Source organism: Schistocerca piceifrons, chromosome 4 (assembly GCF_021461385.2).
Source record: "Schistocerca piceifrons isolate TAMUIC-IGC-003096 chromosome 4, iqSchPice1.1, whole genome shotgun sequence".
Classification (NCBI taxonomy): Eukaryota; Metazoa; Arthropoda; class Insecta; order Orthoptera; family Acrididae; genus Schistocerca; species Schistocerca piceifrons.
The window spans coordinates 316,456,566-316,470,530 of NC_060141.1; the positions used below are offsets into that span (position 1 = coordinate 316,456,566).

The following is a 13,965-nucleotide window of genomic DNA, read 5'->3' on the forward strand; positions in this document are numbered from 1 at the left end:
AGAAATAAGAGACTACGACGTTAGCACGCCATGGACGTGCGATATGTAATATGAATATATGTGAATGTAATTACGTGATATAAGTATATGTGAATGTATTTATATGTATGAATTTGTAATGGCCAAGAAAATGAGCTTTTTAGATATATTTGTAGTAACATAAGGGTATTAAAACTCCATTGACGTGCACCAAGTGACTGAACTATGAGCCCCAAGGTTAATAAGGCTACTGTATACTGTCTCCCTAAATAAAGAGACTTATTTCCGACAGTATACAGTAGGGGGGCATTTGTGATAAACCTTTTGCATTTCCTTTATGTTTTCGTCTTCCTTAAAGGCAAAGAGACAAGATGAAGCGGTAGCCCATCATAGAGCCTATGCCTACCGTCATGTATTTTTTGACTTTCAGTTGTTAATAAACAGAGGATTTTTTCTGGTACCGGTAGGAGGAAGGGGGGATTCGCGCTCAGCTAGTGAAAGAGTGAGAAGCACGTCAATTTTTTAGCGAGTAATTGTAGACCGCCATTTTGGGGTCGCTATGAATAAGTGAGGAGAGTGGATTTCATATGTGCACCGTTTAGAAAAATACAGTATTGTTTTATTAACAGAAAGGTCGTGTGAGTTGTTATTTCAAATAGTACAATAATTACAATCACTGAAGCCCACCTGTGTACTTTGGAAAATTACGAAGATCCGATAAGCTTAATAGGAACACGGTCAAGACTTCAAAGGCGAACGCGGCGACCAAACATAGTATTATAAAGAATGGTAAGCACAAATCTACAGCGGAGAAAGAAACTACTCCGCCCTGCAAAATAATATGAACTAATACGGACTTATTTCCAGGCACAGCTCAGCTTATTGTGCTTGTCATTCACGCCGAAAAATTAATCTCATTAATTCAATACATTTTAAGAAGCCACGCATTTTATTATCATCTATTTCATTATTTTATTATACTATAACCTACATTTTGAATTCCGCTAAATAGTTCGATTTCACTTATGAAGTCCACAGCAACACTCTCCTGATTAACAGTGTCTTCTCAATTAATAACATTATTCTGTTTGAATTGCCATTGTTATTTAAATACATACTGCACAACACGCAATTTATAATCAAAGTAACTATTCACTGTGTCTATTTCTTTACCTGTTCAGTGTTGCTTGAAAATCAAGGCACCACAGAAAATGCCAAATTCACTCACCATACACTGACACTGGCAGAAGGGTTCCAGAATCCGAAGATTATTGCAGGATGTAACATCCCTGTAACCCATTTCGGTACATAAGAAGGGCGTTGGGTGCTTGCTAAATTACCATGATGCTGCCGCCTCTCTCAACTAAATTAACTGAGACACATATAATCCAATGACTGACGATTTATGGAGCAGATAATGTCAGGTACAATGAATAACAGTTGCTTTTAGCAGATCATGACCAATACGATTTATTGTTGAAAGCACAACTCAAAGCAAATACTTTGAAATGTGCACAATTTATAAATATTCTGTATGCCACCATACAACACTGATCTTTTCACACTGAAACCCAAACCACAACAAAACCAGACCAAATAATAATAATAAAAATAAATACCGACTTAAGCATAGTCTCAGGCTGACCATTCAGTTCAGATGCTCATTTACAATTCAGCTGCAGACAGCCAACTGTCTACCACCACACTAAGAGCAAACACCCAGCCACAACAATCACTTTATTCAAAACATTTTCAGCGGATAGAGATTACTTTGAAATCCTACATCAACGAAACCAGAGGTAGCTGTAACGTAGTCACTGCAACCAACCAGATTGATAAATTTACCCTCAAATGTTACTGATAATAGCAAATATCTTGACATGTGATGATATAGGATCCTCACAAGCCCAAAACAAGATTGACTGACCTCCTGACCCATGGGAATACTTTCGTGAGAAGTTCACCGCTACACTGCCACACTTCTATAAAATCTTGCACTCGCTGGTGGGGCAGAAAGGGATCCTTACAATGTTCACTTGTGCTCCTCTTTCACGCACCACAAGTTTGGTAGGGAGGGCGGGGGGGGGGACGAGCGATCGTACTGGTTTTTATAATGAACAGCTGGAGGTCAAATTGATTGTGTGGAAACGGTTGCATACTGTCTGGGTCAAAACAGCCATGTCAATTGTCTGAGAAAAGAGCAGTACACAACATGTTACATTCTGCTTGGGGTACTTACAAGCCACAGTTTACAGGCTGTGATCATCAAGCCGATACTGTTGTCTGCAGTTGATCAGTACTAAGCAGATCTTTGGTCTTTTGTCTCTGTCAATTGTGGCTTAATGTTCAAATTTCATTGCTGTAAAGTATGCAGATTAAGTGACCCAACTTCCTATACTGACAAGCCTCTTTTGCCATTAAGTGGCAATGAGTGCATGGTCTAGGTTTGAAATGGTTCTACAAGGCATCTTGATAGACTGAACAGTCAACACAAACCACATTGTGCTTTCACTGTTGGAGATACAGCACACACTGCTGAAGCACTCTCACATAAATTACATTTTTACTTCAGATGCACAATGGCTGTATGCAGGGTGAACACAAACTCTGCAATTTTAAACTCCACTACCAAAATTTTGGAGTTTGTTCAGAGGTATTTTCTGAGTATTTTACTACAAGGGCCTGTGGTCTCTGGTGGCTCATTACAGAGCTATGGCATTATGTGAGCTTTCTTACCTTCATTTATATTTTTGTATCTATACTGCACTGAAAATACCTGTGCAACAGTGCAAATGCCAATGATGTGCACTTTGTGTTGTTTGGAAACAAACTTATTCTATTCACTCACGGTACCTGCTGTTGACAACAGTAATACTCGCTTTACTCTTCGCTCTCAAAATTTTATTCTATACTGCTCAGTTCTATCCCAGGTTTGTTTTTCTTTCAGTGTTAGGTGTACATTATCAATGTTACACAGTAGAATGCATAGTTTTACTGATGAACAATTGATCTCTATGCACTTCAACTTACAGAGAGAGAGAGAGAGAGAGAGAGAGAGAGAGAGAGAGAGAGAGAATTGAATGAATTTTAGAGATTTCCAGAACTTGTGAACTTCTGTAAGAAACAAATTTTACAAGCCGTCCCTGTTTCATCATTGTGATCTCTACTTCACAAACCATAAATTCTAATACTTACTTACATAGTTTTGATATAATGACATTCATATTTGTTTAGCAAAGTTAAGGCACCAATATAACAATAAATTCAATGATGTGTCTCATTTACACACTTGTAAAGAGACATATTTACATTAAAAACATTTCTATGTAACAACATAGTGCATAGAAGGAAGATGAGTAGTGCAAAGATGGGAAGAAAATATGTTACACTTTCCACAACTGATTCTGCTAGTGTGCTTTTTTTCATTATATTTCTCAAGTAGGCACTGTATATCTATATCACTCCACATTTTACAACAACAACTACAGTCTTGTTAGCAATGTTGTAGCAACTTTTGTTGGATACTGTTCATCCAGCTGTCTGAACTGGAGAGCACACTTTTTTCTTTCAGAAACATAACCTAGTTCATTATACAGCAAGGCCTGGAAACAAGAAAATAATTAGAGATGAAACTTTAGTATTGCAAGAAATTATACTCATGATAGTGAAAATATACAGCTTACTTTCAGATATACAACATCCTTCATCCGTGAGTATGCTTCTATTTTGAAAAATCCATTTTGTGCTTTATGTAGCTGTTGTAATGCATTGTTAAGGATAGTTTCCCGTGCACTAGGAGGCTTTGAGGCTGCTGAAGCTATTTTACATTTGGCATGTAGCAGAAGACCCCTGGCTTGGTCATAACAACCTCCGTGAGCAACAACGACTGGTAGTGCTTCATCAATTAATTTAAGTGCCAAAGAAGGCAAAGCCATCTGCAACTAAATATTTTCATTATTTTTAACAAATGCTACAACTGACAACAAATGTTAACAATATGATGATAGCAGTTTGAACAATATGTTACTGTTACGAGATTTAGAAGTTTTTTTGTTTTTGTTTTACATTCTCACTTCATGAAAGCAGTTTTTGTATGGTTTCCAATCTTCTGTTTCCAATAAAAGCACCACCTTGAGCTGCTCTAATTTTCCTTTAAAGTTGCCTGTGGGTCACAGACCATGCTTCTCCAAGCTGAGTGGTGAAAACAATAACTATTGCTTGTGAGTCTTTGTCCACAGCATAAATTAACTTCCACTTCCCTGAGGCTCCTTTGTCTAAGATGCCACGTCCTTATGTTCTGCACCATGGCACCACACTGTGAAGCTCCACCTCTGTGTTCACTTGGTGTGAGAAATGTAGTGACTTTAGATAAATATTAATATGTTCATAAATACATTCTTCTGAAATGGAAGCAGTACCACTTGTGATTTTCAATGGGAAAAAAGGTAATAAAGTAGTCAAAAGGGACTCTCCTGCTTTCATGGAAGAAAGTGAATGCAACATTATGCTTTGTTTCATTTTGAAATAAGTTGCAAATGAAGAAGTGACAGGAAGTCGCTTCCATTTCTCACAGGCAAAGCTAGCCAGGGTACCAAATTTAAATAAGATTTTTAAACAGAATTCAACTAATTCTGTAGCAAACTGTGGTCATATGCACTTTGTTGACAGATTAATGTGTGTTAGAACAGGTCTTGAGGTTGTCAACACCACTACCATCTTTGTCATCATGAATGTTCAAAACTTGCCTCAAAGTTTTAATCTGTCACACCTTTCCATTAATTCTCTAACACCACAGAGGTTTTTCCTCATATTCTGCTGGAGTAACACACCCAAAGGAATGTAAGACCATCACCTACAGATTGTTTCTAAAAATTAAACTTCATCTTACAACAGAATATGTACAGATGTGAATCTTTTGCGATACTAAAACTATATGTCAGATAGGAAACAAAACACTGATCTTTGGTATTCATGTGAAATGCTGTACCAATTGAATCAGGCAAGCATGCTTCAATATCGTACACACAGCTTCAAACCACCAGTACATCTCTCTAAAGATTGCCGTGATACTGTGGTTAAGCCATTTCATGACCAAGCCTTCCACCTAAGGATGTTATGCCAGCAGTACGTGGAAGGAGGCTGCTGTGTTAATAAGAAAAGATGGAAGTTTTGAGCTATATTCAAAGCATGTATGGTTGGAAGAGTGCTGTCACTAACAGGAAAGGATGCAAGTCAGAGCCCTTGGTTAAAATAAAATTTTAACTTTCTTGTACTTATTATGAAATGACCTACTTCTACTGGAAGTCTAATCACATTCTACTGACAACCAATCTGGCCAATACGTGGCTCAGTTATTTGCAACTGACTTACATCAAGTGCACTAATAACCAAATTAATGAGACTCTGTATGTCCATTTTTCACACATAATTGCAGGACCTGTTGACAGGTGATGTTTGAGCTGATCGCTGTCTCAAAAATCTACGGATACCAGTTATTGAATGCTGCCCTCTATTGTGACAGGACCAGAGATGGAAATCTTCCTACAAGTCAGTCAGGGGACATGAAGATCATGTAATATATTGCCAAAACTGGAAGCCTAATAAAATAACAATTTGGAAATTTAGACGGCTGAAAGGTGTTTGACTTGACATTCTGAAATTAATGAGCTTTAATTTATAAAACAATACTGGAAGCTTTAAAATGTGATAGCCACTTTGTTACCATGAGTTTTGGACTTGTCAAGAATTTAGTAAATTTCTGAGCTACTAAAACATGACAAGTAGAATCTGTACAATGACAAACTGCTGCTGCCTTTGGAGATCTTCCAGATTTGAGGCACGAAAATTAAACTGCTTGATACAAGAACAGCTGACATCTTTTTTCAGATTACGATCTAGCAAGCATTCCTTGCCACTGGAATGTTTCTAACTTAACTCAAATGATACTATGGAAAAGATGCATATGCCACCCAATAAACTATCCATGCTTACTATTATTACTTCACCCATCATTAGGTTGGTTAACAACATAACTTAGTGTTCAGGATTCTTCCTTAATTTAATTCTTTTTAGCTAATAGCCATGTAGCAGAGCTTTCAAGGTAAGTGTACTCTGGCCACTGCCAAGTGGTTATTAAGTCATGTAGTTGATGGCACTGTACAACTCTTTATGGTCAAAATAATACTGATGGTAGAGGATCCTAAACTGACTATTTTGACTTATGGAACCAAAGATGATACAGTCTTGACTGAGCAACATGTGAGACATGTTTGGAAACTGCTTACATTTCATAATTAGCAACTACCTGCTGTCTTGATAGGTGCAGACACACACTGAAAAACAACACACAGTCATCTATGATGTGCCCACAGAGCAGTTTGTTACTATTTTTGGTTCATGACTGGTTGTTAAAGGTGGAACATTATTTGTAAGAGGAACTTGCAGACATGGATTTTATGTATAGCATACCAGCATGCCAAGTCCAGAAAACTGACAAATGCAAAGAAAAACGTTTTTCAACAGGATTCATCTCCACTGGAAGAAATTTATCACAATGGGGAGGAAATCATGAGAAAACAGGCCATTCAAGCCATGCAGAGCTGGCCAAGATTCTAAACAAATAATTGTTTGCATAATTTGAGAAAGTGGTTTGGGTCATGTGAAAAAGTTTCAGTAAACACCTGTTCACTTTCATGCAAAATGCCCACTTTGAAGAACATGGTGTGCAGGGTATTGATGGAGCAGCAATTATAGTTCTGTTATAAAAAATGTGTCCCAGTGATGTGATCAAAGGATTTTTAATCCAAAGTTCAGTTCTGCCAACTGAATTTGTTGTAATGCATGCAACAAGACTGATGGTCACCACACAGATTAGTAATTAATTACAAGCTCAAATTGTCACTATACTGGGTGGTCCATTGATAGTGACCGGGCCAAATATCTCATGAAATAAGCATCAAATGAAAAAGCTACAAAGAACGAAACTTGTCTAGCTTGAAGGGGGAAATCAGATGGCGCTACGGTTGGCCCGCTAGATGGCGCTGCCATAGGTCAAACGGATATCAACTGCGTTTTTTTAAATAGGAACATATTCATGCAGTATGTAAAGAAATATGAATGTTTTAGTTGGATCACATTTTTCGCTTTTTGATAGATGGTGCTGTAATAGTCACAAATTTAAAAGTACGTGGTATCACGTAACATTCCACCAGTGTGGACGTATTTGCTTCGTGATACATTACCTGTGTTAAAATGGACCGTTATCGTGTTGATGTATGGCTACTGTGATCAAAATGCCCAACTGGCGTGTGCTATGTATGCTGCTCGGTATCGTGGATGACATCATCCAAGCGTCCAGACCGTTCGCTGGATAGTTACATTATTTAAGAAAACAGGAAGTTTTCAGCCACAAGTGAAACATCAACCACGACCTGCAACAAATGAGGATGCCCAAGTAGGTGTTTTAGCTGCTGTCGCAGCTAATCCACACATCAGTAGCAGACAAACAGCGTGAGAATCAAGGATCTCAAAAAATTGTCGGTGTTGAGAATGCTACATCAACATCGATTGCTCCCGTACCATATTTCTATGCACCAGGAATTGCACGATGACAACTTTGAACGTTGTGTACAGTTCTGCCACTGGGCACAAGAGAAATTACGGGACGATGACAGATTTTTTTGCACGCGTTTTATTTAGCGATGAAGTGTCATTTACCAACACCGGTAACGTAAACCGGCATAATATCCACTACTGGACAACGGAAAATCCACAACGGCTGCGACAAGCGGAACATCAGCGATCTTGGCAGGTTAATGTATGGCCCCCATTTTATCGATGGCAATCTAAATGGTGCGATGTATGCTGATCTCCTACATAATGTTCTACCCACGTTACTACAAGATGTTTCACTGCATGACAGAATGGCAATGTACTTCCAACATGATGGATGTCTGGCACATAGCTCGCGTGCGGTTGAAGCGGTACTGAATAGCATGTTTCATGACAGGTGGATTGGTCGTCGAAGCACCATACCATGGCCCGCACGTTCCCCAGATCTGGCGTCCCCGGATTTCTTTCTGTGGGGAAAGCTGAAGGATATTTGCTATTGTCATCCACCAACAACGCCTGACAACATGTGTCAGTGCATTGTCAATGCATGTGCGAACATTACGGAAGGAAAGCTACTCGCTGTTGAGAGGAATGTCGTTACACGTATTGCCAAATGCATTGAGGTTGATAGACATCATTTTGAGCATTTATTGCATTAATGTGGTATTTTCAGGTAATCACGCTGTAACAGCATGCGTTCTCAGAAATGATAAGTTCACAAAGGTACATGTATCACATTGGAACAACTGAAATAAAATGTTCAAACGTAATTATGTTCTGTATTTTAATTTAAAAAACCTACCTGTTACTAACTGTTCATCTAAAATTGTGAACCATATGTTTGTGACTATTACAGCACCATCTATCACAAAGCGAAAAAAGTGGTCCAACTAAAACATTCATATTTCTCTACGTACTACACGAATATGTAATAAAAAATGGGAGTTCCTTTAAAAAAAACACGCAGTTGATATCTGTTTGACCTATGGCAGCGCCATCTAGCGGGCCAACCCATAGCATCATCTGGTTTCTCCCTTCAAGCTAGACAAGTTTCGTTCTTTGTAGTTTCTTCATTTGACGCTTATTTCGTGAGATATTTGGCCCGCTCACAATCAATGGACCACCCTGTATATTTGTTTATGCCAGAACGGACAGATACTAACTAATCATCTTGGGCATGGTGTCTACAGAAATAACTACAAATAGGTCTTGTAGAATGAACCTTTCGTTCCAGACTATAGTTTATGTTGTAATTAAACTCTCTGACAAAGTAAAATAATATGACATACTTGTATGCAATCTGTCAGAACACCTTCACCATTGAAGCCTCCATATACATTCAGTGGAATGGAATATCTTAACTAAGGATATTGTTAAGAATTTCTCTGCCACATTCTAGGGATGTCACCTTAGACAAGTCACGATCTCACTAGAACCACTACAGATGAATGCTGATCTGCAATAGTTGGCAATGATACTGCTTTGAGTAGAATCTGTTGTTATACAGGCAAATGTAGCTTACATGAATCACATTGTTTACAAACTTGTCACTCACATTTGACACCAATGACATCACTGAAACTCAATACAGGAAGTGAGAAGTAGTGTTATTTGAAACGCTCTATCTCAATTTGAAAGCAGATAATCTTTGGCGCTGGATAAACAATGTAAAAATTAAGTGCTGCTTCCTAAAAGCATTATAACTCTAATGTTCTTTACGGTTTGCTGATGACATTGTAACTCTTTCAGAGAAGGTAAAGGACGTGAAAGTTCAGTTAAATGAAATGGATAGCCTCTCAAAAAGAGGTTATAAGATGAACACCAACAAAAGTAAAATCAGGCTAATGGAGTGTAGTTCAATTAAACTGATTGAATTAAGATTGTGAAATTAGACACCAAAATTTTGTAATATAGTTTTGTGCAGCGAGGCACACAAATAAGTATGCATGGAATAACAAAATCACTTTAATCAAAACAATGATCGTAAGTTCCATACAGAGTCCATGTAAATAGCTAAGCCGAGTCCAAACAAGTAACAAGTGTCCTGAGAGTGGAGTCAAGTGAGCAGACGAATGAACAGTATCAAAACGAGGAAGAGAGCCCTCTGCTCCAGGATTACTACAGCTAGGTTGCTAGGTGGCATTGTTCGCGGACAGCGCGTACTGACCTCGCTGCGATACTGCTTGATCGTGTCGATGCCTGGAAGCTTGACCCATGCTGCAAGGCACCAGTGCAAGTGAGTTTAATTTTAACAAGATACGCCAGAGGTCTATGTCTTGTTGTGTTCGCAGCTAGTGTGGCTTCCGTGCAGTATATGTGGCAACAAGGGGATATCAGAATTTTGCTCTCTTACAATTAGTAAGAAAATAGCTGTGATTGGCAAAGTAAATAGGACATAAAATGCAGACTGTCAGTAACAAGAAAAGCATTTCTGATTAAGAGGAATTTGTTAACAATGAAAATAAACTTCTAGTGGTACAAAATCCGTCCTCAGATTATGTGCAAGACACGTAGCCATATACTAAAATGAAATGTGTATGATAAGCAGTACAAGCAAATCGAGAACAGAAGCTTTTGAAGCTTGCTGTTACAGCAGCAGCCCGAAGAGCAAAGGGATGGATCAGATAACTGATGAATAGGTGCTGAATTGAACTGGAAGAAAAGACCTTCATGGCACAACTTCACAAAAAATGGCCAGGTTGATAGGACACAGCTTGAGGCATTGAGTAATGTTTAATTTGCTAATGGAAGGAAATTTTCAGGATAAAAATTATAGAGGGACACTAAGACTTGACTACATTAAGCATAGATAACATGGAGAGCTGCACGAAACCAGACCGCGACAGAAGGCAGCAGCAGCAGCAACAGCATTTATAACTAACAATATATGTTAATTTTAAATACATAACAATTAACATAACTGTAACTCAAAGCACAAAAACAACTTCCTTGTAGATTTATAGCAATAATGGAAAGTCCTGTACAAAAAGATACTTAAAATAGGAGAAAAAGCAAACACTTAATTGTAGAGGATTGAAGTTTCACCCTTATAACATACTTTTCCTTCTAGATTTTGTCTGTTTGTCTAATGTTCCGACCAGATTTTGTATGGTAACAACAGAACGATACAAAACATTCAGAAAATCATTGGCTCTGTGTCGTGATTCAAAATAGAATGCATATGGCTAAAAAGTTACTAAATGGGTTGTATGGCAGTTCCTTTTGTAGTGTGCTGAAACCTTTGACCCACCATACACAATTTAATGTTACCGGAAAAGCTGATGTGCAGACAAGCTGTTTATCTTTTTGAGTTAGTGTGGAATGTCTACATGCTTGAACATCAGTTTCTTCAACTTGAATGTGAATATTCAATTTCATAATAAAATTTGAAAATGTGAAATGTTATGTTTCATTAACCTAGACATCATTATCCTCATCCAACCAGTGCAAAGTACCTTGTTTTCCAAAAGGACCTTGTTAGTTTTGCATTCTGATGCTAAGATCTTAAACTGCCAGCCCACACAAAACAAGAAGTTTGGAATCTTTCCAGCTTCAGAATGGCCTTCAAAGTGTATTTTATCAGCCCTTTAAATTAACAGCTCCTATTGCTGGCATGACAAGTAACTATGTTAAAAGTAAACAGGGCTGCTATCTTGTATGCAATTGTTATTCTTTGAAGATGTCAGCATACTTATTTAGTTTTAAATACTGCAATTTACAGTTGCAAAAGAAACAGCAGCTTTCTATACAGTTGCAAGTTTATTGCAGACTTTATAAGCACTACCAGCAATAGCAGGGTTGACATATTAATACAGATTACAGCAATTTTCAACAGTTGTGTGCTGTGGCGGCAACTAACACTCCATTAAAACTTAATGGTGCGCGCGCCTTGTGTTTAGTGCAGATCAGAAATAATTACAAATTAATATCAGTTGTTAATTTCTCTCTATACTTCAAACAATGGAAAGTCTAGGTTGGAATATCAACAATCATGGATGGGGTAGATTGCTATTCATGGTAAAGATGACGTGTTACGCTGCAGATAGGTACAACGAAGAGACTGTGACACATTACGTTTTCTACCAAAGCCTTCATCAGAAAAGGAACACACACATGCAGTCACGCAAGTAAGCATACCTCACACACACACGAGTACAGTCTCAGGCCAGCCTGCCTGAGCAGCCTGAGAGAACAGCCACGTGTGTGTGTATTTTTCTTTTCTGATGAAGGCTTTGGCCAAAAGATTAATGTGTAACAGTCTTTTTTGTTGTAGTTGTCTACAAACTAAATGTGTCCTCTTTACAAGGAGTACAATCTACCCTTTCCATAATTGTTAATAGCTCTAAACTTCATAATTTTAGACAGTAATAACTCCGACCTTATAGGAATAGTTAGTTAATCCCTTCCACAGGAAGTGTTTAATAGCCACAAAACACAATGTAAGGGAACAACATTGAGAGGGGGGGGGGGGGGAAGGGGGGGGGGCAGAGGGGAAAGACGTAATGTGGAAATCCAATTACTTGGTGAGCTGTAAATTCTTTTTATTTATTACACCTGTTTCAAATGAGACTAAATGGTGGCTTCTGAAAACAAAGTTGGCTGTACTCTCAACGAAATTTCTTTTAAAACACTATCACAAGCTGTACAGGATGAGTCAAAAGTCGCAGTACACCCTGTTATGTCACAAATCCTGCAGGAATTGCGAAACCTGAATATCTAGTAAGGAATGGGTGATGTGGTCTATCTTTTACGGTATGTACTGAACATGGGCACCATCTTTAATCTAAGCCCTTTTTTTAAGGAAAGGGGGTCATGTGATATATCAAATGATATCAGCATTTTCTGCCAAGTTTTCCTGCAAACATATCCGAAGTAGCAGTTATGGTTCAAAAGTTACTACACATTTTGGCTGGAATTACAGGCTGGACTGTTCTCCATAAAGGACACTCATTTAATGTGTTCAACATGATGTCCCTCTCAGTCAAAGCAAATTTGAAGGTGCTCAATCCAATCATCATGCACTCGCAGAGAGTTTTTCGCAGAAATGCTGGCATGCACTTCTTCATTGCTTTGCTTGAGATATCATCTGTTTCTCATTTTCTCTGCATATACAAGCTGCTTTATACAACCCCACAGATAAAAGCCAAATGGTGTGAAATCAGGTGATCTGTGTGGCCATTCCACAGAACCACATCTGCCAACCCAATGACCATCTAACCACTGACAAACAATTGTCCCATGTGGCGGAGCCTCAACCTGTTGGCAGTAAGATGAAAAGCTGCCATCTTTATTCAGAAGTAAGGGCAATGCCACTCCTTGCAGCATTTCCAGGTAGCGTTGAGAATTTAGGTTCTTGTCAATGAAAATGAGTCATTCGCTGCCAGGTGCTGGAGTAGCTGAATCTTGAATGGATTCCACTCATAAGAATGAAAGATTTGTATGATCAGTGACTGCCTGATTCCACATTCTGCTGACAAACATTGTGTGCTGAAGTGTGGGCTCTTCATGAAGGGCACCAAAACCATTGTTGAGATTGTCTCATCAGTAGCAGTTTTTGGAAAGCCACTCGCTGCCTAGTCGGCTAGAGTCCCACTTTTTCGGAATTCGGGTATTAAGCACCTGGCAGTGTTGTGTGAAATTGGAGGTCTTTCTGGGTGCAGGTTGTTAAAATCTGCCGCTATGAAATGAAAACTCTGTTCTCCAGACATCAAAATGACGTCAGTTCTCTCCTCCTTCGCCAAAGCCATCTGCAGTTACCTGCAACAAAAAAGTGTTGCAACTTTTGAACCACAACTGCTACTTCAAATCTGTTTACAAGGACTGAACCTGTCAGAAAATGCAATGTTATCCGATCACATGGCCTCCTATCCATTTAAAAAAAAAAAGACTTAGATTGAAGGTGGCCAATTTCAAGGTTTTCCCATTCCTGCAGGGTTTTCGACATAACAGGGATTACTGCGACATCTTATACACCCTATATTATGGAATGCCTACTCACATAGTATCCTTAGAATTGTAAAAGAAATCTAATCAACTCAGTGCTCTTTATCTGAAAGGGGGAAGTCCTGAGAGGGCTATAAATATTGGAAGTAGTAAAGCTATCCACTCACTACCGTTGCTTGTGTTACTTGATGAATTAGAGGGGTGGCATGGGAAGTGGGAAGGTTGGGGGAGGGGGGGGGGGGTGAGAGTTGGTCACGAGACGAAAGGGAGAGGGAGACTGCTTTGAGAAAAGAGATAATGGTGTATTAATGGACTGGAGTCTGAAGCCATGGAGTTGGGGGATTGGAAGTGGGTGCGAGACAGGGGTGGTTAGAAGATATTGAGGCCAGGACAGCAGGATCAAAATGGGGATTTGGAGGAGGGTGCCACTGG

The 13,965-nt window shown here is 38.8% G+C and overlaps 1 protein-coding gene across 2 annotated transcripts in view; it reads right to left on the reverse strand.

Moving 5' to 3' along the window:
* Nucleotides 1-1,423: 1,423 nt before the first annotated feature.
* Nucleotides 1,424-13,965, reverse strand: part of LOC124795523 (anaphase-promoting complex subunit 5) — a 137,744-nt gene continuing 125,202 nt past the window's right edge. For both annotated transcript variants that reach the window (XM_047259594.1, XM_047259593.1), the window contains 2 exons: nucleotides 3,663-3,920; nucleotides 1,424-3,581 (listed from right to left, as the gene is read on the reverse strand). In XM_047259594.1, the coding sequence (XP_047115550.1) occupies nucleotides 3,462-3,581; nucleotides 3,663-3,920 (378 nt within the window). In that variant the 3' untranslated portion in view covers nucleotides 1,424-3,461. The remainder of the gene's footprint in view (nucleotides 3,582-3,662; nucleotides 3,921-13,965) is intronic.